Source organism: Hoplias malabaricus, chromosome 13 (assembly GCF_029633855.1).
Source record: "Hoplias malabaricus isolate fHopMal1 chromosome 13, fHopMal1.hap1, whole genome shotgun sequence".
Taxonomy (NCBI): Eukaryota; Metazoa; Chordata; class Actinopteri; order Characiformes; family Erythrinidae; genus Hoplias; species Hoplias malabaricus.
Genome location: NC_089812.1, coordinates 9,718,022 through 9,742,496, shown reverse-complemented (window position 1 = coordinate 9,742,496; position 24,475 = coordinate 9,718,022). Strand labels below are relative to the sequence as shown.

Genomic DNA, 24,475 nt, shown 5'->3' with positions numbered 1-24,475 from the left:
GCCCGTTTTATCGGCTCCACTGAGCATATAGAAGCACTTTGTAGTTCTACAGTTATAGACTGTAGTTCTGTAGATCTGTTGCTCTGCATACTTTGTTTGCACCCATTTCACCCTGCTTTTTCATGGTCAGGAAAACAGGTGGTGGTGGGTTATTCTAGTATGTGTTGCACTGGTACAAGTGGATCAGACGCAGCAGTGCTGTTAGAGTTTTTAATAATTGGGTCCTCGCTGTCCACTCTGTGAGCCACTCCTACCTCGTTGGTCCACCAGAGACAGTAGCTCATTTGTCATTGCACAGTGTGTCGGTCGTCCTCTAGTCCTTCATCAGTGGACACAGGACATTGTCGGCTGGATGTTTTTGGTCGGTGGACTATTCTCTGAGATGTTTAAACTCTAGCAGCACTGCTTTGTCTGATCCACTCACAACACACCACCACCAGGTCAGTGTCACTCCACCAAATCATACCTGCTCTGTGGGGGTCCTGTTCACTGAAGAGCAGGATAAAATGGGAATAAGAAAGTATGCAGAGCAACAGGTGGACTACAGTAGAACCACAAAGAGCTCACAATAAACTGGAAGTACGTGTAGATAAAAGGCAGGTGTTCCTAACACAGCAACTGTTCAGTGTAGTTCCAGCACCTCTGTTCAGACAGAGGCCAGTGGTTGTTGCTGTATGTGCACATACAGCAACATGGGTTTTGAGCTGGGATTTTTTGTGATCAAGGCTTCGTTTCTCCTTGAGTCAGAGAGTCGTGGCCGCACTTGAGAACTTTCTAAAGGCTGTTTGGTTCTCTGTTTTGGTAGTAAACACAGAGCGAGGTGGATGCACACTGGCGGAATGAGGCTCCATAATCGATAGCCCCTCTCCTGAAATGGATTTCAGTTTTGTTAGTATTTGGAGTTGGCTTCTAAGGGGGGCATTTAAGGTTAGCCTTTTCGGAACGTTATGCAGGCTGAATGTGCAGACCTCCGAGAGCACGGAGGGAGTCCAAACGGATGTCTGATTCTTCGGGAATGTGGGTGGAATAGGATAAATTAGCAATTCCTTCTTAATTACCAAGAGCAGAAAAACACTGCGCCTAACAAATGAAGCAACAGAATTACTGATAGGGTGCTGTTGGCCTCGGCTGCATGCCGAAGAATTGCTCTCTCACACATTGCAGGGGCCAACAGGGCTGTCGGATGATTATTCTTCCTCGCCTGCTTCAGAAACTGACTTTAAAGTCTTCCCTATGATTTTGAGAAGCATTTAGGACTGGGGCAGCTGGTCAAAAGTGGGAGCTAGGGCACTCTGTTAGGAAAAAACAATAATAAAAAAATAAATGAAATAGTTTCCATTGCCTGCTCTGCTGCAGAGGTTGAAATTTTGTGCGCCCACTCTAGGCCCAGTCAATGCAAGAGCACAGCCAATCAGAAACCATTGCTGAGAGAAAATATGCACATGGTAACTTAAATGTAGCCAATCAGCATCCTCAAATCGGCAGCAATATTGTCGTATTAGTGGTTTTGCTCATAAATATGTGTTTCTGAACCTGTCTGCAATGTAATTATTCATATAATGTCATGTAGCTTCTATCTGGGCACATTAGAACTGCAATTTAAAATTCTTTTCATAACTATACATCTGCTGAATTGTTTAAATACCAACTGTGACATGAAATCATGGGACAGCACATGGACACAGCCCCAGGGATAAAAACATTCCCTTGCAGGTGCTTTATTAACCCAAATTTGGAAGTGAGTTGGACTTGGACCAGTGTGAGGAGAGGACAAAGAAATGAATCTGAGGAGAGACTTGGAAGATGGAGAAAAGAGGGAAAACATAGGCGTGGCATCTTCTTCGCTCTCTCTGGTGGCACAGGGTGGTGAATATTTAGGTAGCACCTCCTTCCAATGGCATGTGTCTGGGGGGTCGCTGGCCAAGGCACTGAATGGGTCTGACGCAGGTGCTTCAGCACCATGGATAGCGGAGATGAGCTCTGGGACTGGTGTCCATGTGTGGATTGGGATGTTTGCTGAAACTAACGACACGACCTAGGATATTTTTCAACAGCCGTCACTAGCCTAGAAGCTGCCCTCCGGAGCCCAGCCCCCCACCACCCTCTAGAAGCAGCCATAGCTTCAGATCCCGTAGAGGGCAGCCTTTTATATCGCACCCACTATCAAACCGCTATTACGCTATCAAGAGCGGATCAAATAAAGAGCCTTGTGATTCCGCTCGTAACACACGCTGTTTGTGACACCAGCTGTCAGTCAGCGACACGCTGGCAGTTATGTGTCGGTCCAGCTGTAATGAGAGCCAAGTTAAAGCTGCGGAATCGCAGCCCAGCGAGCTTGTTTTTTTTTGAAGTGCTGTGGTCATTGAGTGAGGGGGATTTATGGCCTGCGGTCCATCAGCTCTGATCTTAAAAGCCTGTGATTAACAACGGAGAGAGAGCAGAGATGGGCTCCCGAAAGCGCTTCAGGCAAAGCCTGACAAGGCCATACTACTCACAAGCCTTTTACTCTGCCCGTTAACAAGGGAGGACTCTCTTTCTCCTTCTCCCTTATTCTCTCAGGGTTTCTTTATATGTGTGTGTGTCTGTGTGTATATGTGTCTATTCTCACAAATACACATCCCCTATTTGTCAGTGTGCAGCATGGTGGATAGAAGGATCGAAATAACCTTAAACACCGATCTCATCAAGAAACCCAAGCCCATGCCACACACGCACACACAAGCTTAAAACCCCTCACCAAACACACACCACTGCCTGTAGTCCTCCAGCTTTCTTTCCTTCCTTTCCTCATCTGTGGTTAGTGGCCTGTCCCTTCTCGTCAAACCCCATGGTACAGTATCGTTCATCACAGGCGTCTGCGTGTGTCAAACTCAATCTGCGCAGCTACAGGGATTCTGCAGTATCAAATTAGATTCCCTCATTATCCTTCCGCATTACCGCTACTCGCACCAGGCACATCACGTTCCACCACGACATCACCCCGTTTCAAACCAGAATGTCTTCCTCTGTCGATTGCAGGTGGAGAACATGCCGCCACGGTGACGCACCCACTCCCCGCCGCCTTCTCAGACTTGCTGCCACACTTCCTGGTGGAGCCGGATGATGTTTACATCGTGAAGAACAAGCCCGTCACCCTCACCTGCCGCTCTACACCGGCTACGCAGATTTACTTCAAGTGTAATGGAGAATGGGTCCACCAGGATGACCACTTAACCAACACCTCGGATGACCCTGCTACAGGTAAGTGCACTACAAGCTTGGAGGTGTGGGAGGGGATATATATGGAATAGGGTTCCAGGAACTGCATCGGAAAAGCACTGACCTGTGGTGATTAGAGTCTACAGGGATTTAGGGATGAAGATGCAGGGCAGAAGTGGGAGAGAATTTGAACTGGAATTTGACCAGGAGCATAGCCATGGGAGGGACAGGTCCATGCTGATTGGAACAAGGCCCACCCACTCAGCCAGAGATAATTCCCTACGTGAGTTCACAGTGATTTCCCTGGTTTGAGAAACCCATGTAAGTTACAGGGTAATGGTTTGAAGCCCATCACCAGTGACACCAACAGAACTGAACAAAATACAACACTCGCTCCTCATTGACCACATAGTCTCAGTTTTCCCATTCCACCTTAAATGGTATGGCAGGTACATACTGGCTCCTGCTGCACCATTGTAGGTGGAACAGGAAACTGATTAATTAAAACCTGACTTCAGTTGTGAGTGAGTGTTGTGTTTTGCACAGCTGCACCAGTGCTCAGTCTGAGCTGGTGAGAGATTTAAACATCTACCAGAAATATAACAAAATACGAACGAGAAGCTGCCTCAGTCTCATCCTGAGCACAGGAGGCGATTTGCAGGCTGTTTTTGCAGCTCTTTTTCAGTCAAATCCTTGCGTTTTGGTACTTGATAGATGGGTCCTTGTTGTTTCTCAGCTGAAATGATTTTGAGTCACTGTAAATGACGCAAACCACACGTCAATTCACCTCCTGCCCTCCATCTGCAGTTCACAGTCATGTGATGTAATTTGCAAGCAAGCATTAGCAAATATATTTAGGCATTTTTCATTAAGCTTTTATTGAAATGAGTACAAATTACTGCTCTTTTTTATCCCTTTGTGCTGTGTTGTTCAATATAAAACTGCTGAAATTATTTGTGGCATCACTGTGGTGCAGCAGGTAGTGTCGCAGTCACACAGCTCCAGGGACCTGGAGGTTGTGGGTTCGAGTCCGGCTTTGAGTGACCGTCTTTGAGGAGTTTGGCATGTTCTCCCCGTGTCCACATGGGTTTCCTCAAGGTGCTCCGGTTTCCTCCCACACACACATTGGTAGGCGGATTGGTGGGTGCAACCCCCATCTGTTAGTGCTTATCCAGTTCAGGGTTGCGGTGGGTCCAGGGGGCATTGGGCGCAAGGTGGAAATACACCCTGGAGGGAGTGCCAGTCCTTCACAGGGCAACACACACACTCACACATTCACTCACAAGCTCACACCTACAGACACTTTTGAGTCACCCATCCACCTACCAACGTGTGTTTTTGGACTGTGGGAGGACACCGGAGCACCCGGAGGAAACACACGCAGACACAGAGAGAACACACCACACTCCTCACAGACAGTCACCCGGAGGAAACCCATGCAGACACGGGGAGAACACACCAAATTCCTCACAGATAGTCACCCGGAGGAAACCCACGCAGACACAGGGAGAACACACCAAACTCCTCACAGACAGTCACCCGGAGGAAACCCACGCAGACACGGGGAGAACACACCAAACTCCTCACAGACAGTCACCCGGAGGAAACCCACGCAGACACAGGGAGAACACACCACACTCCTCACAGACAGTCACCCGGAGGAAACCCATGCAGACACGGGGAGAACACACCAAATTCCTCACAGATAGTCACCCGGAGGAAACCCACGCAGACACGGGGAGAACACACCAAACTCCTCACAGACAGTCACCCGGAGGAAACCCACGCAGACACAGGGAGAACACACCAAACTCCTCACAGACAGTCACCCGGAGGAAACCCACGCAGACACGGGAAGAACACACCAAACTCCTCACAGACAGTCACCCGGAGGAAACCCACGCAGACACGGGGAGAACACACCAAACTCCTCACAGACAGTCACCCGGAGGAAACCCACGCAGACACGGGGAGAACACACCAAACACCTCACAGAGAGTCACCCAGAGGAAACCCACACAGACACGGGGAGAACACACCAAACTCCTCACAGACAGTCACCCGGAGGAAACCCACGCAGACACAGGGAGAACACACCAAACTCCTCACAGACAGTCACCCGGAGGAAACCCACGCAGACACGGGAAGAACACACCAAACTCCTCACAGACAGTCACCCGGAGGAAACCCACGCAGACACAGGGAAAACACACCACACTCCTCACAGACAGTCACCCGGAGGAAACCCACGCGGACACAGGGAGAACACACCACACTCCTCACAGATAGTCACCCTGGAGCTGTGTGACTGTGACACTACCTGCTGTGCCATTGTGCCACCCTTAAAACTTTTCAGCACATTTGAAAAATTCCATGATGTATGTGTTTGGGATGTATCTGAATGACATCCTGACCTGCCGAAGAGAGCACTTCATGCGAGCTGATGACCCAAGCACAAGCCAGTGTGTAGGAGCATATCTAAAGGTTTAGGCCTTGGAATTGTGTTGCTGATCCATAGCCTTGCGATAACCGAGCCAGTGAAGAGAGGCTGTGCGGCTTTCGGACAAAAGGAGGACGCTCTGGAAAGGGATTCTTTCACTCGGGCAGAAGCGGAAGGAAGGGAGCGGAACTCTTCCAAGCCAATTTATGTAGTGCCTGCAATACTTATTGTGCGCAGGAGTGGTGAACATTGTGCGCTGTGCAGGCAGCGGTGCTGCTATAGCTGGGTTTTGACAGTGGTTTTATCCCCAGAAGAAAGGCATTAATAATGAGCGCCCCAGAGATGGACGGATCCAATTTTCCCTATATGCAAACATACCTTGTTTTTTATTGCTGTTTTCCTTTAGCACCAACCAGAACAAAGCACTCTGGTTGCGTTATCAGGCTTATGAAAGATTGCGCTGTTTTCAGAAACACCTCGTCACTTCTCTCTGAGTGATTTTAGGCGCCTCTCGTCGGGAAAGCGGTGGAGATCTTGTTTCCCCAGAGGTTTAATCAGCCTGCCGTTTCTGTGACGCCGGCAGAAGTGGGATCATTTATTCAGCTCCACCTGTCCCCGGGTGGACGAGGCATGCTTTTTTGCCCGTTATTCCACTGTACCTCGTGATTGATTATGATCCGGTGACAAGCTTCCTTGCTCATCCGTGTTCCGCATTCGCCCCACATTGTTTTTTTGCCGCTGCCAGAGGAGGCTGAAGTGTGTGTGTGGAGACAAGGTGGTGGTGGTGGGGGTGGGGGGTGTAAAGGACCTATCTCTGGGAACTGGGGAAGAAAGAAAACTGGCTTTCTTATTGCATTATGATCGTCTTTGCCTTTGGGCTGATTGCTAACTCTGAGTCTCTCTTTCTGTACATCTTCTCTTTCAGCCTCACTCTCTCTCTCTCTCTCTCTCTCTCTCTCTCTCTCTCTCTCTCTCTCTCTCTCTGTCTGCCTCACTCTCATCAGCAATCTCCAGGTGGTTGTTTATGTGTTTGTAGACGATGCTCTGCTGAGGCAGCGAGGCCTTCACTGGCAAGCGCTTCACACATGCCTCCCGTTCCAAAAGTGTTCCGAAACAACCGAAACCCTCCGATTCAGGGCCTTGACAGCTGATAGCGAGGGCTGACGTGCAAATGGCACGCCGGGGGGAACGAGAGAAAAAGGCTTTCTTTTTGCTTAAGATGGAGGAGGCGATGGAGCAACCTGCATCCGTCGCTGTCATCTGTCTGTAACACATGTATGGATTAAACTATTAGCTTTGTGCGCCTGTCGTTTGTCAGGCGCCGGGCTTGAGCGTTTTTTTTTGTGCTTCTTCTGTTTCACTCAGCTGCGTTTTGCTGAGCTTTAACTTGTGTCTGTTGATTTAACAACAAGTGCAGCAACCTGTTCCCTTTTTGCTTGTTGCTCATCCCTCATTTCAACCGCTTACCGCCGCATCACGGCTCTCTTCTTGGCAACGTCGGGGTGGATTCTGGCGAACGGGACATGCTCTGGTTCATAAAGTCTCCATGTTTTTACGAGGTCTTCTCATTAGGCGGGCAGCACTGAGCACCAGGCTTCTAATGTCCACTGACTCTTGGCATTGACTGTGTCTGAGCCTGTGGACTACTGGATTCACAAAGGAATGAATTGTCAACTACATAATACACCACAGCCAGTTCTAACCCTGCAGTGTGATTGGCTGAGAGACATGTCTCATTCTCCCCTTAGAGGACGGCAGTGTAGCCACACTTCAAAATACTCACTGTGAGCTTACACAGACAAACCTTTGCATTATTTACATTTTCTGAGTATCTCAAATCTCTGTGATCCGTAAACAGTGGATTAACCATGACTACACTAACACTGTACATTTATCTATGGCTCTGGCACTGTTCTGGTTAAAACAGACAGCAATGTCTTGGTTCCCATTAAAACTGGTGCAAAGCTTTGGAGTGAGGGGTGGGGGCAGGGGGTTGTGTGTGAAGCAGTGGATCTATTTTATCTTGCAGAATGTTGATTAGTTTTCTCTGTCCTTTTTATATTATGGAAGCCCATTTCCACCACATAAAATTATCCTTTTTAAAAAAGGCACAATCTGTTTTCATTAATATGTAAGTTGCTATCTTAATATTTTAAGATACTATCTCAATACGAGGTAGTATTTCAAAATAACCAGATGCTGTTTCAGAATAATGAGATACTATCTCAATATATTGACTTAGGCTTGACATTAATAGGCCTGACATCCTAACAATTGGAGAAGTGCCAAACAGAACCCTATACAGAACCTGAAAGGTGCTGTATAGAACCATCTACAGCACATTCTCCACATTCTATTTTGCATCATGAAGGGGTTCTTCAGACCCTTTAATCTTGCAACGTGTTCAGGGTTCTATATAGAATCATTTACTTTACTAAAGAATCCTTGTAGAATGTGTAGGTAATTACTGTTGTTTGTGGTATGCTAATTAATTATCTAGTAGCAGTTTAATTACATATTAATGATCTACATTATTAATGCAGGTCACACATTTTCATTTTTTGAACCCAGAGTTCCAGGCTGAAGCCTTCAGTGCAGCCCTCTCTCTCAAATACAGCATTGACATGTTTTTTTATTAATTTTTATTTTAAAGTGATGTCTATGTCACCAAGGTTATTTAGGAAAGGCAAAACTTTCTACACACTGCATGTGAATTTTCCACTCCTGGTTCTGTTGACACTGACTGCTGTTCTCAACAAGAACCTGACGCAGCACCATGTTTTGTCCCAGTGAGGTGGAGGTATAGACCTGCGTTTGCCTGCAGATAAAGGACGAATGGATGTCAGTTGGCTTAGCATTTCTTGAAGAGTACACACAGACCCTTCCCAGCTTCCCAGCTGTTTTGTCAGAGCCACTGCTGATGGCAAATCACTCCCCAGGAATGGCGCTAGAAACTCATCTCCAAACTTAAAGCTCAGAAGCTGAAGTTTCCCAGCTCCCACGTGTTTTTCTTAAGGGGAAGAAAAATACAATTACCTCTGTCCTTTCTGGGCTAGCCAGAGGGAAGAACAGGCCCCTTCTAATGACAACATGGAGTAGTGCCCTGGAGATTCTTGAGAAAGCTGCACTACTTCTGTCACTGAATACTTTTTCTTTATTTTATTATTATTATTATTATTATTATTATTATTATTATATATTTTTGTGATTTGGACAAACATGCTGTTTCTGAGTCTACATTTTAGATAAGAAGCCTTCTTTAGGCCTGGAGACCTGTAAATGGCTCTTTTTGGGGTGAAAAGTATACCCCAGTCCACCCTGATTTGACAGATCTGGGCTGTTTGCATTCTCCTCTATTAAGACATTGCATTAACAGAAGTTAATGAGAAAGCAGGGGGTTGGCATCACATATATTAATGGAAGCATATATTTACCCCCACCCTTCAAAGTCTGGTGATACTAGGTGTGTTCAGATAGGATTTGTTTTTTTATTATTCTTTTAAATATTAAACTACATAGATGACATTTTGATTGGAAATTAACATTAGTTTATTGATTCATTCATTCATTGTCTGTAACCGCTTATCCAGTTCAGGGTTGCGGTGGGTCCAGAGCCTACCCGGGAATCACTGAGCGCAAGGTGAGAACACACCCTGGAGGGGGGCACCAGTCCTTCTGGAAATAACCCAAGAAGTACATTTATATTTTGCTATGATTTCATACAATGTATACAATAAGAAATCACTGTGGGATTTCCATGGTCTGATAAGATTAATATTCCAATAGTTAGAACAAAAACATGCCAACCTCAGATGCTTTGGTGTGTTGTCGACTCTTGAGCAAAGGGGAAACACTGTAAATCCATTTTTTGCACTGACATTTGAGCACTCATTCAAATCCAAACAAGAGAGAAATCCATGTGCAAGCATAATGAAGGTCTTAAGCTTGACATCTTAATGAATATGTTGGGTTTGAGAGAGTGAGAGAGAGAGAGATAGATAGACAGAGAGAGAGAGAGAGAGAGAGATAGACAGAGAGAGAGAGAGAGAGAGAGAGAGAGAGAGAGAGAGAGAGACTGGGGTCACAACAAATTCACATTCACTTCATTACTACATCAGACTGCAGTTGTATTTTTAGAATAAAGAAATGCAAGCACTTTATTAGTCCACTTTATTTCCTCCATTTAATAAAATGATAAACCTTCTATGCCATGTCCCCAGCTGAAGATATCATTTTTATGAACGGAAGCAAATAAAGCTTAAAATACACACATGCTGCTAAACGTAATAGCTTGCTTCTATTCGATAATAAAAAAAAACAAACAAACAGTGGAACAGGCGTGAGCTCAATACAAACAAACTAAATCTACCAAAGGCACTGTATTTATTTATTTATTTATTCATTATTTATTTATTTATTTTTTTCTGTGACAAAATGTCTCTGGGCAAATTGGAAAATAAAAGCATGTCTGTACAGAAGTGCAGTGGTGACGCAGTGGATTTGAAGAACTTAGGACGAAGAAATCTGACTATTACAGAAGATTATAACTTGCGTTTTGTTCTGGTGCATGCTGGGAAACATAGTGAGAATATACATCACACAATGATCCTATCCATTTCCTTCTGCATGAACACAAACTTGCCAAGTGCATGCTGGGAGTTGTAGTGAAAAAATTGAAAGACTGATGGTGGTGCTACGGAATGTTACATCATTTGACAAAGCTACTGGCCTCGATTAATAATTCGTTAATGTGTATATTAATGATTGGAAATGATTATTCGAATGTGGTCTCTGACTTTTGCACAGGAGTGTAGACAGCTCCCTAAAGGTTCAGCCGATTCATTCGTTAAATAGATCAGTGCATTTTTGTGGTTGTTTTTGTTTGTTTCTCAGGTGTGGAGTAAAAAAAAACAATGTTGATTCCAAATGTATTCACTAGGTGGCATAGGCGTGCACCTTACCCATGCCCACGCCCCCACCCCAGCAAACATGAGTGAAACTAATTACCAGAATCAGGTGTGTAGGGTTAGAAACACCTGCTGAGACTGCAGCCCTTGATGGATCAAGTTGAGCACTGAGGGCCTTGTGGGTAACAAGTGCGAGTCTTAATCGCTTCGACTGGCTGGAAGTTCTTAGAGCTCCAGGCGGTGTGATTTCACGGAGAGAGAGCTAAGAGCCTCAGGCGCTCTGATCTCCCTGGATCCCACTTTGCATAAAACATGCTTGTTTTGCCGGCATATTGACATCTATTTGGGATTCGTCTGTTTATTGTTGAGCCGCCTTTTTACATTGAGAACGCTTTAATCGGCTGAGGAATGGCCGAGCGCCCTGTTCTTCCGCGCAGCATATCAATGTCCGCTATTGATCCCTTTCCAGGGAGTCTATCAGTTCTCATGACCTGTCCACAATGACTTCTCAATTGGACCTCTGTGGCCAGTCAGAGCACTGTACAAAGAGAGGGAAACTGTTGACAGCCTTGAAAATCAAGGCACTGGAGGCCTGGAGTTCTCCCAACAGCTGGCATTGGGATCTAGAATTTGTTGTTTTTTGTTTTTTTTTCCAAGCTTAGTTAGTGATAAAAACCCAGGTAACCTGGCCTTGATGTCTTATGCAGTTTTGTTGATACTCTCACACAATGGTTACAATCAAACCCCAGACTTGTAAATAAGCATCACTTCCTCTTTAGGGCTTTAAGGCTGTAGAATAAGGTTTAAATAATGAACAAAAGCATTGCCCTCCAACCAACAAAGCTGGGTTCAGCTGCATTGTTCAGTGCATTGTTCACACAATGCTGTCCCAAGAAGCCTTTACCAAGGGCAGAAATCCCAGTGGTGGTGTGGGAACAGTCCCCTCCTTCCTGGGAAAATCACAGGTGTCCTGCAAGGAATTTGTTTTTAGGTTTTGAAGGATTGCATTCACCTCTTCATCTGCTTTCCAGTAGTTTGCTCCACTGCTTCCACTACAATCAGGAGAGTTGCCAGGTCTTTGTATATTGAGCAATTCTCTGTTTTTTTTTTCCCTCTATGAATTTGCTCAAAGATTTTGGTAGTAGCTGGCTGCCTCTTGGGGGCTTCTTTTTAACATTGTTTGGATTTGCTTTGTTTACTAAAGAGAAGCTGCCAATTTGTCTCGCTGAAAGAGGTTTATTAGTCAGCCGGGGATGTTTTTTTTTTCTTTTAATTATCTGTAAGATGAGATCACGCCACTATGCTCATGTGCTGTTTTACTATTACAGATTGAACCTACTACCTGTAGCCTTAAAGCAACAACAATTTGCTGCCCCTAAATTTACGCCCCTGCCATTTAACCTAAACATCTGCTATTATGTGAAAGGCAGTGGATAAAACATCTGCACCAGAGAGTCTCGAGGCCAGGATTATGGCCAAAGCCACCAGGTGAGAAACCTCACTGTCAGAAAGGAGCGGTCACATTTAATCAGAGAGATAAGGGTCTACACTGGACTTAATTACACTGTTCAGAGCCAGTGGACAGGCCAGTGATAGCTTTGACCAATTTCAGAGAATCACCTATAATTCACTCTCCCTCAGGCTGCTCGTCCACGTCCTCACGCTCACACTCGTACCTTCCTCCAGAACCCAGCCTTGCCTTTCAGAATGGAAACAACCTGTAATTAAGACGGTGTAGTAGGCCAGCGCAAATGTCTGGTTCGTGACTGGATTCCTTAGGAACGCGTGACTGCCGGTTAGCGTTGGCTATATCCGCCGCATCAATTAAAAGCAATCGTGCTAATCATCTCCGTTCGCTCCGAGCCTCTGCCGCTGCCCAGGAGCTTTGGGTGAGAGAAAAAAGAAAAGAAAAAAGAAACACACACAAACCGCCGCAATCTGTTTCTTCAATAAATGAAATGAAAGTAAAGAATCTGTTCTCCGGGAAGTTAACTAATTTACTTAATAAATGCAGCGCACTTTCCTTCCAAGCGAGGGATGAAAATATGAGGGAAATTCATGCCCGAAAAACCTGAACAAATGAATTCAAATTAAGCGATCGAGGGGGGGGAAACGTGAAACGCAGAATGTCTAATTAGCAGATAAGATCTTGGACAACATTCGATTAGAAACAGCATTTAATATTCATTACTCTGTTTGTGGGGACACACTCTGCCAAACGTCTCTCTCTAAAGGGGGCTCTCCTCCTCCTCCTTGTTCAGCTCATGTGGCTTGTTCTCCTTGTTTTCCTGTTTTCCTTTTTCTCGTTCTTGTTTTTTTTCCTCGACGACAATGAGTCTGTGCGAAGCGCTCGGCAGCATCGCATGCGTCTGAGGCGTTCTCAGCTGTGACAGATGAGAGCGGTCCATGCTCAGAAGGGAAAAAAGAAAATGGCTGAAGACCATTGATAACATTTCAAAGAGACGCTCAAAGGGAAGGGGTGGGACGTGATAAGATGTGCGAGTGGAATATATGCAGGCCTCAGCAAAATGTGGGAAAAAACACTGGGACGTGGAGGAATTACACCTGGAGTGGAACGAGGCAGAGTCCAAGCTTAATTCGCGCAAACTCGCTGTCAGCATTGATTTCACTCCGAGCAGATGTGTCTTCATCATTGCTTCGTCTCCAGATCAACGGACCGGGAGAAGGAGCCTCATTCAAACTGTGGCCCTCCAGAGGCCCTCACTGGAAAATGTTCTTTTATATTTTACATTCCAGGATGAAATTTCACATAGGTGTGAGTGTGTGATGCCCTGTGATGGACTGCCATCTCATTATCCAGGGTGCCTTCCTGCCTGGAAGGGAAATGTAAAAAAACTTTTTTTAAAGTGAAAAAAATTTATGTATTCAACTACTCATTAAACAATATATTTCTCAGATCCCCTTCCCCCCGTTTGAAAGTGGTCATGCTTAGGGCAACATTTCTGATACATCCAGGCCACTAGGTTTCAATATTTTGGCTCCTAACATTTCATAATGTGAAGAAGCATCTCTGGAGAAAATGAGAAACTACTGCTTTAAATATTTGGAGTGGGCCTTCATCCAAAATAGCGTTCAAACCCACAACCCACTATGCCCTGGCAGGTGCTCTCGAGGCAAGGCGCAGTGGTCCTCAAAGGTTGCTTCTGTGGACGATTCTCTGCTAGATACTATGCTCTGGCTGACAGCCATCAGCAGATGTTGATCTGGGTCACCTCAGCAGTGTAATGCGAGAGCGCCTGGAGTCAGGCCAGCACCCATCACAACCCCACGCTCCAGCAAGTGACCTCAAGGCAGCGCTGCCTCTGGGGCAGAGGGAACCATGTAGTACGTAATGACTTTGCTCAGTACCCTCACCTTCACTTTGACCTGTTCTTTTATATTTTTGTCTCCTCTGAGCAACCTCAAAGGCTGACAGGCATCAGCAAAGGCTGATCTGTGTCAGGGGAGTTCAAGCTCACAATCCCACCACTGCTTCATCATATATAAACTCTGTAACAAGCTCCCCTACCGGCCATAATGCCCCTAAGCCACAGTGGAGTCATCCACAGCAGGTTCCAGCTTCTAAATCTTTGGTGGAATAGTGTTATGTTTTTTTTTTTTTTTTGACTAAAAACAATGCATATCTGAACAAGTGATCATCAGTGTTTTCTCTAATAGTTAAGATCAGCGTATTCTATCAAAATTCATTATTTATTATATAAGAATTAAATAATAATTGCATATGTACAGAGATTTGATGTTGTTTACTTAATCTTGCAGTGTTTATCAACAGGTTGGAGTCTGTTTCTTGTTAAAATTTTTAGCAAAATGTAACAAAACTACAAAGAATTGTTATCCTACAATAACAAAATAATGAGAGTAGTTGTTAAATTAATACTAATATTCGTCCTAATATCACTAATGTGGCATTAATCAAATCTTCATTTTCAACAGAATTTCTGTTAAAAGCTGAGAAAGCTCAGACTGTTGGGCTTTTCAACAGAGTTGTGTTTACAGTAGAGAGAACTGGGTAAAAGTAAAGGACTGTAGTTTGGTTTAGTGTTTACTTTTCGTAATATTTCATCACGAAAACAGATGCAAATAATGACAGATGCAAATGTTCAGGGGCCTTTGGCTTTAGGACCTGCCTTGGCTCATTATCTGTTTGGAGTTTGGTGTGTTCTAGTGGTGGTCAGTACCCTGTCATTAAGTTGCACTCGTGCTGTCATGGTCCCAAGCCTGTGTGAAATGAACGTGTTGCGTCAGAGTTGCATCCAGAGCAATACCAGCTTTGTGGACAGAGAAACAACAACAGATGTTGACAAAATGCCACCCATATACTCTTCCATTTGACATTACATTGATACCCAGATGAATAAATTGTGCTGGTAGTAGAGTTATGATTACAGCGCATCTCAGACATGGTTACTACGCCGTAATTCTGCTTTATGCCATGCTTCGTTAATGGCCTAAATGCTTGTATAAAATATCACCGCAGCCACAGACCACCTCCGGCTGCCGGAGTCTCTTTATGACCCAGTCGTGGGCTATGATAAGCGCAACTGTGGTATTTAATTAATTAGAGTGGGATTTGTTCTCAGGTTGACAGATTTTCTATCTTGTATTTGACAGAAGCTATGTTGTTAGACCTTGTGCTCAGAAGAGAACGTAAGGTAAGACAAGGCGAGGAAGGTGTTATTACAGGAGCTTCCTTCTCTGGCTTTTGCTTTAATTAATTGCCTGACAAAAGGCTAACCTGAAATATATGACCATTCCCATGGTCAAAATTCCACCAAGAGTTGTGATATTACAGATAACTCATGGTTACCTTCTTGACAATTACACACAGACATGCACTGGGATGCCCTCAAGCCACACTTGAGCCTATGGTCACCATGAACAGGGGCAAGTTTAAAACACCTGAGGGGGGTGGATGGAGCTCGTTTCAATATGTTTGGGATGAGTTGGAGTGCAACATCTGTAACTAACCTCACTAATTCTTTCAGGGCTGAAGAGCTCAGGGCACAAAATAAAGAGTAATGACTTAGTGGAGCTGGACTGGATCATTTCCATTTGCCTGTTGTATTGTTCTTGATGGTGCACTGGATAAAAGACCAAAGAACCAGGCACGATTGTGTACATTTTTGTTTTGAAATGGGAAATAAAACAGGAAAATGCTCTGGCTGTTTCCGGGGCGGTGCATACCCCACAAGACCAGTACCCCCTAACCCCACCCCACCCACAGGTTCAGATATCTGACCTATGCCATTTAGCTCCATCAAAATCCAGGAATGTTTTGGAAACACAAGGAGTAAATTCAAAGTACCAAGTTCCTGGCTGGTCATTCCTGGTTTGAAATGACTTTAATGACCAGCTTGTACCAGAGCAACTGTTCCTTGATGTGGACTGACATATTACAGGGTTGGTTTCAAGCAAACAGCTAAGAGAAATCCTACACCTCCAAACCACTTAAGCATTATCGGACATCTGGGACTCGCACGGGTCTAGGTTTATACTCAAATGAAAATATTACATCGGGCAATGATTTAAATACGATCTTTAATGGGCCATCAGAGCAGCATCAAGGCCTGGCATTTAAGGTGGAGACGATACGTCTATAAGGCCGTCCTCTAATGAACTGGACGAAACCGGAGAAGGAGCAAGCGGACAGTCTATTCCTAAATGAGTTATAATGGGCTCCCAGCAGCTGCAGGGCATCGATCAATAGCGATAGGGCTAATTGATAAGGCATTATTAGCAGCGTTCTCTGTAATGGGCATTGTATTTCATCCTGTCTGTGTGGGTGATGGGCATCCAGGTTGATGATGAGGCACCGAACAAACAGATGGCAAGGTCAACGGCGCCAGTGGTCCAGCTGCCAGCCCAGGCCCATTAACTGGCCCTTTTGCAGGTCAATGCCAAAAGGCTCAATCTGCATCAGTGCACACCTTTCCGAGCTAAAAAACTGGAGGCATCCTAAATGGAAGTAATGTCCCTGCCCTTTCGCAGTGCTATAAATCTTCAGCGACTCGAGTCCTGGCCTTGAAATGTATCTCTCGCACATTTCTGAGTGTAGCCATAAACTTCTGGCCTATTTTTTCTGCAAGTTGAACCTCGACCTTAAACTTTGCAGTAGATAAAGTGCTATAGATTACATCTAGGCATTGTCATCTGTACATGGCACTAAGGCCAATGTCATCAAGCCAGTATGGGAATCTATAAATGTGCTATTTTTTCTTATTTACTGTATCTATAGATAGACGTAAAGGTATTAAAATTGTAGATGAGAGCAAGTGTGAAAACTGCTTCAGAATTCCAACACTATGTACTATCTGCCGGTGAACATTTACATATATTATCACAGTAACACTTTGTATGATGTATGTATTCATAATACACTGTGTATATTACCTATTATTATAACTCTGTAATTATGCTTTGTAAGTACACTTATAAATTCCTATAATAACTTGTAAGGCTCAAATAATGTAACATAATAATTTTTGAGGACTCATAGATATGCTATAAAACCATAGTGTTATGTATAAGATGATTTACACAGTTAATAACCTTTATAAAGCAAATATAACACTTGTTATCCTTTATTAAAAATGTGATGGATATTCTCATAACTACGTAGTAAGATTTTTAATTGCATACATGTCTGTTATTTTTTTTGTAATAAGCTTGAGATTAAAGGTTTCTGTTTTGTTTAATATCATTCACTATATATTATCTATTGTAATTAAACCATATAATTATGTAATCTTAATATGTAGTTATAATAAGTTATTTAAATATTCATTAAATTACTTGAAGCCTTTATTGAAGGGTTTTTAATGGTTTATATCATTTTTATAAAGGATAACAAGTGGGATACATGCTTTATAAATATTCACGTTACATTTCATTATACTGAACTATAAGACTTGCCTTAGGGAATATTTACAAGTTTTCAAAAATGTATTACATCATGTTACTGCAGCCTTATGAGGCGTTATTGGTATTTACATATGATAATTATCAAGTTGTAAAGTATAATAAACATAATCAATCATTATGAATGCAGGTTTTGTAAACTGCTTTGCATATCAACAGTCTTCAAAATGTCTACACCACAAATGTGTTCTGACCAATCAGAACTCAGATGGAGATGAGTGAGCATGTTGTTAAAAAGACAGTGGTTTGATTCATCAGCAACTGAAACAAGGCATTAGTTGGTTGTATTGATTACAATGAAAGAAGAAAAACATGTATTTCCATTTTTGTGGATTTTGAGTGTACTACACAGCAGCTGTCCTTCACACTGTGTGAAAATTTCATGATGAATGAAACAATAGAAATGCTTCAAAATTATTTGAAATTTTTAAAAAATTGAATTCCATTAAAAGTTAAGAAAGTTTTTCCTCATGGAAATGTACTGTTTTGAAGATATATGTTTATCTTTGGACAATGAAGATATGTACATAGTCTATAGACTTGAATGCACATTTTCTGGTTATGAAATATCAAATGATACAGCCTGTTAAAAAATATCATACATAATACTTCATAATAGCTTATTTTCCATTATAAAACACAGAACGTGAATAGAAATGATTCTTTGTAAATGCTGCATGCAGAGAATATTTTTTTTTTCTTTTAGAAAATCAAGGTTAGCATACAATGTCCCATAGAGCTTGTTTTTTGGCAAGGAAGTGACACTCTTTTACTGGAATTCATCTCCCCAGCAGAATAAACCAAAGGAACATACTGGAATGACCTCCAAAAAAGAAAAACCAAGCATAGAAACTTGCCGTCTTTTGTTTTTCCCTTTGTAAACCTGTGAAAAAAATGGGCCCGCTCATTGTTTCCAGTGTTGCTGTGGACGCAGTGGGATCTCTCCACATTTCAGTGGACGGTATGTACTGCAAACAAGTGGAGCCCTGTAACCTGAAAAAGCAATCATCATCCTTGAATCACTGTTCAGCCGTAATCAGCCTGTTTTTGAGCAGGCACTGTCCAGGCAGGAACTCATTCTGAAGTCAGATTTCATCGCGGTCGCCTCGTGGGCAGGGTTACGCCGCTCAATTTGGCTCCAAAACCACCATCCTAATTATACCTCTGAACTCCGGTCAAAAGAGCCGCTTTCTACCACTTGATCCTCACTCACTTCTCAAGACCCAAAAAAAAAACACAAGGGTCAGCCCTGAGCCGCGATGATTCAGATGCCTGATGATGTCGAGTTGTTTGCTGTTAGTGTAATCGCTTCCATTTTTTTTCTCTTTCTGCTTTCATTAAAAAACATTGTTGGGTAAACAACAATAGCGGCCACTTGGATCTCTCCGCATAGTGTCCACTCCCACACAAATCCATTCCAATTCAGCTCGTAGCTCGCAGCAAGTAAGTAATTACTTTTGGTCAAGAGTGCCGTCCTTGTTGTTGTGCCGAATGCAATCTGGACCAACAGCAGGAGCGTGGTACCCATTCCAAACCATTTATTTCTCATTCTGGGCAAATTTACACGGGAACAACCAGTGGATTACGAATGCGACTGGAACAATAGGGTGGTGCAGGTTCATCTGCGTTGAGCTCTGTTTGTGTTTAGATCTGATCACAAAAATAGGGAGATGATGGGTGATGATGTCGAATCAAAACGGGACAGTCCTGTAAAGCTAGTCCCAATCTCTAACTACACATCATACCTGTTTTTGGACACCTGTTCATCTTCCAAAATGAGGGAATTAATTGGAATAGTGTAACAACTACTACTCTTGTGGGAAGACTTGTTGGGACGTTGCTGAACAGCTGCGGATCTTGGGTTGTCTTTTCTTAGCTCTGAACTTAATTCGTGGCTCCTTACCAGGCAGCTCCAGTGTTTATCACCTCTCAGGTGTGCTGTGTTCTCTGAGCTCATCAGCACCTGCTTTTTATAAACAGAGGAGCTGGGCGGCGGCAGAGGAGACGTGACAGCTAAATAGTCCGTGGAGATTTTTGATGGACGGCGGAAGCGGCGGCAGGCGGTTGGCGGCAAACTCCCGCACGCAGCGCTCAGGGAAAAAAAAAATCAAAGCAGATGACTCCTGGCTGTCAGGCAGAAGCGCTCCACTTGTCTCCGCCGCTTCTCGCTCACAAGGTGCTGATGGAGAGCGACCGTTTCGGGCAGGATGCTGTTTTGACAGGGTGCATGTGGAAGGGTCTGGGGGAAAGCTGTGATTTCAGGGTAGCTGTTCTTTGCGACTAAGGGCCAGCTTTACCAGCATCGCATAATAACTGGAGCTGGGGATGATAAATGGTTTGGAAAGATTGATGGATCGAGATGTTTAGTATAATCCAAGAACACTCCTGTTTGTGTCAGAGGGGGCGACAAAGCCAAAGATGACCTTGGAAGAAAGAAAATATCATTTTTCACTGGAACCCTGTTATCAGATCAGCTAAGACACTGTTGGCTTTCTGTGTGGGAGGTATTGCGATTAGCGGTGTAATGGATAATCCGTGATCCGTACGGATCGCCCTCCACAGTTTGGGATGCATGTGAAACGTGTATTAATCACCAAAGGAATGCAATCTTATTGTGGTTACTTTTCACAGTGGTACCACTTTAGAATAAGACAACACTTATATTGGTTTGTTGGTTATTAAATATGTTGTTGATGCATTTAAAGCCATTAAAAAAACAGTTATAGCACTTAGACAGAAAGGGCAACAGCCACCTGTTGTTTGCTAAACAGTGAACCCACACATCCATCTACATTCTAAACCTTAGGTCCTCAGCTGACATGAAAGTTCAAAATAGGACACTTTTAGTTCCTGAGCCATAACTATCCATTTCTAAGGGCTAGCACTTTCTGGAGCACTGTGGAATGATGAGACTCTCCAGGAAAACGTGTGTGCTGGCATTTATCTCCGACTGAGTCCCTGCTCGCAGCTATTTGGAATATTTGGACTGGCACGTAGACTTTAATTGGATTACCTTAAGTGCATCTTTCTGACAGAAGCCCCTTCTGGTTAAAAGACCCACTGAGATGAAGGTGTTGTGGGGAAGAGTGCAGTGCTGATGAGGTTTCTGAGGCTCCAGAGCTATCTGCTACCAGATGGATGCCCTCAGCACATACCTGTAGCAGTGCTAATTTATTACCTCAGGTGCTTATCAAATGGGCAGGGTTAGCGGTCAGTCTGCTGTCAGTACAAGACTTTTTTATCATCTCTGGGCCAGCTACAGCCTGTAAATATTACAGAGACCCTGGAGTTTGTGGAGTGCATAGACAACAGCTGTATGTGTTTACAGATGCTAATGTAGCTACAGAGTGGCATTTGCTTAAATCTCCTTTGTCACAACTTCATTGTGGAAAGTCCTTAAACCTTTTATTATTTTTTGAGAAATTCCCTCCTTTTAAGTTTTTAGAAATAAACCCTAACCTATGGTAGTTAGTATAGTTTTGTTACATATTTATTTCAATGTAATTACGTATTATAGTTTGCCATGGTTTGCTTTAATGTCAATTATAAATTAGCTTTCAAAAAATAATAAGGATGCTAGTAAATGATTAAGAAAGACGTCTGGTATCCAAAATAATGAACAGGGCCAAGGAAAATTAAAACAATGTAAAACAAACTGTAAATTACTTGAACACTATTATGAACACTAATGTTGATACAGGATTTTTGTATAAAAGTGTTGTCCTAAAAATATTGAGTAACGACTGCAAATATCATGTACATCATGTTAAAATCATAAATATATGTGTAAATATAGCATGAAAAGTAACATTAAATAATGAAATTCCAAATATTTATCCAATAGTGTAATTACACATTATTTAAATTATAATTACATAGGTACAAGCATGATTTATTCAATTTTTTTATTAAAAACCCACCGGGACCCTCAACTGGATAAGCGGTTACAGACAATGAATGAATGAATGAATGAATGAATGAATGAATGAATGAATGAACAAACGAACAAACGAACGAAAGAACGAACAAATGAATGACTGAAAAAGTATTTTATACCATTGGAGTAACCTTTGAGGGGTGTTTCTGACCTAAAACTAACCATCCAATATTAGCACCAGACCTCAGTGGTGTTTATGCAGCTGAAAGCCTTCAAATTCACAATGCAGCACACCTCCATTTAGGTCGAAAACTTTTCCAGAGTAGTGGCTGTTACTCCAGCAAAAGAGGGCACAGATACCTACAGAATTTGCCCTTTGATTATAGAAATGTTTGGATATATAATCAGCTGAAAGCTGAAAATCATTCTTCCAGGTGGATGGTCGTTCCTGGTTGAGAGTATGTTGATAGGTGTACATTTGGCTGCGTATGGATTAAATGTTGAAGAGAACAGTGCTCTGTGCTGATTGTAAAGCATCCTTGGGTGTCTAGAAAAGTGATTTGAGTGCAACAACAAATAAATTAGTATTAAATATAAATAAATAAGTAAATACTAGCATAACTTTGACAGGGATTGAAAGAGGTTAGTTGGACAAGCTTGGGACTAGAAAGTTGCCCGTTCAGTTCTCTTGGCTGGTAGAAAATATTGGTGGCAGGGGGAGTGAAGGGACAGTGCTATCTTTTCCTTCAACATCCACAGCTGAGGTGCCCTTGAGCAAGACATCTAACACTTGAATAGGTTTTGAGGGGTTAAACGTGGACGCACCACTGTTTTGTTGCACATTTTGCAATGGCAATGAAGGCCTTTTCTGTGGAGAAAATTAACACCTCATCACCATAAGATCATGAGCTGCATCACCTGAAGGCCCAAAATAGCTTGATTTGAGTCATGGCGTAGTGTCACAATCGTCACACCGTGCTCAGATATCACAAAACCGCAAACCACAGACTCTCCACGGAGCAATTTACCCTGAAAGGTGTAAACAGATAAAAACAATTGACATGGGCCATCCAACAACATGCTGCTCACCTGGAGGCGTGATGCCTTCAGATAAAAAAAAATCAATCAGCAGATAGGTGTCAATCTCAACTTCCTCTAACAATAGATCTCTTACTTTGCCAAACGCTGGAATGCTAAGCAAAAATCATGGCTTCTAATTGGAAACGCAGGACAGAAAAGTTCCGTCATAATGGCAAGGTTGACAGGCTTAAGCTCGGCTGTTAGCTCCTTGAGACTATTGATTTCCCCGAGGTGTCGCCTAAATTGGACGCAAGCTTGGGATATTGCTGCACCTTTATCTACACAGCTGTCATTGGGCTTCGGCATTCATACCTCTAATCCACACCTCAAATGTATAATCTATAAATGCGTCATCCTAATCCTAAGCAATTCCCTGGTTCAGAACAGAAAATAGCCCTATGGTCAGGAAACACATTATATACATCTTAAAGTCCACAGACAAATACTTGTCCAATGATTCTTCGGAAATCAGGGGCATTACTAGGTTACTTGGTGACTTTTTCACTGCGGTAACAGCCTCTACCCTGAAGGGAAGGGTTTAAACAGTATGTTGGAACAGCACTGTTCCTTCTTTTTGTTTCTAGTCATTACACATTTACATCCTTCCAGATCCGGGGCCAGGAGCGCAACAGTTGTTTGGAAATGTAGTCTTTGCAGCATATTGCATGATAATTTGAGTCCTCCATAATCAGTGGTTCTCAAGCTACTACATTTCACCAAATGACCTCGAAAAATTTACTATTTAATTAAGGAATATATTCATAACTGAAAATCAAAAGTTTTTATGTGTAAATTACATAACGTTTCACAGTTTTCTTAATTATGCTTCAATTAAATTAATTTGGGTTGTAGAAAAATACAAGGTGCTATGCATACACCATAGTTGATTACATCTGTAAGGGAACAGCGAGACAGTTCCCAGTTTTTTGAGAAGTCTGTGTAAAGAAAGCCAGCTTTCTGCTGCTTCCTGGACGTAAGCAAAGGCAGACTTGAGCAATTGGGATTTTATTACTTTATTTATTTATGAGAAAAACAAGCCGAGACCAATTGTATTATTTTAGATAACTTTGTGTTAAGAATGCAAATTTCAAGTAAATAAAAATCAATAAAAACAAGCAAAAATTCAAGCAAGGTTTGGCCTTATGTTCCCGGAACAGAGGAAGAGCCAGTGGTACTTGATCCAACAAGTTTAAGAACCACTGCTTCATATGATTCTGTTCAATTGGGCTAGAGTTTAGGGTCCTCCCCTCTCTGGCGCCCCCTTGAGCACGTAAGGTCTAATTGTCGTGTTAATTGTCGCTCAATGCTGGCAGGTAGCTGGTGTGTGTCGACTCGCTCTCACCTCATTCACACCTGCACCGCGCTAAAGCTGTGAGCTCCCAGTCTTTATCGGCGCTGGATCGGAGCGTTACCTCAGAGATGGCACCATCTGCACCTGCCATTCAGCCAGTTTCAGGCATAATTCATAGACATATGTCATAAGTTGTACATCTTTCTAGAACAGTCTAACAGAAAACATTGACTTGATAATGCACTATTCATAATATTTCTTCTAAGTGCAACTGAAATGAGACAAAGAACCGAATTGCTTTGTATTCTCTGAAAGAATGTATGCTTATGATTACATTATTCATGAAATCACTCTAAAATATTCAGTCCTTTAGTTTGTATGTATTTACATAAACTATACCACCATAGTCAATCTGTAACAGTGAATACGTAAGTTGCTACATTGTTATTAACATGCACCTACATAGTTATTACATCAATTTAGTATACTGAGAGGCCGAATATGTTTTATGAAAATGTTCGAGCAGCGAAAACAACAGACCCTTTTTAATACAGCACCATGGCAACCAAAATGTGTCAGCATTTCATGAACTTAGAGGACCTAGACAAGATGTCACCTTGAGGAGGCATTACCCTGAACTAGTCTGGATTGATTGGCACCCTGCCTTCATACCGCTTCACCAGCCTTGAATAATCCTTAATGGCAGACATAGCACTATTACAAGGCCATGGACAGTGCACTTA

General features: G+C 43.0%; 1 protein-coding gene across 1 annotated transcript in view; it reads left to right on the top strand.

Moving 5' to 3' along the window:
- The window catches only part of unc5a (unc-5 netrin receptor A), a 224,549-nt gene that overhangs the window by 115,543 nt on the left and 84,531 nt on the right, over positions 1-24,475 (top strand). Inside the window, exon 2 of the mRNA XM_066642294.1 lies at positions 3,019-3,240. Coding sequence (XP_066498391.1) covers positions 3,019-3,240 — 222 coding nt within the window. The remainder of the gene's footprint in view (positions 1-3,018; positions 3,241-24,475) is intronic.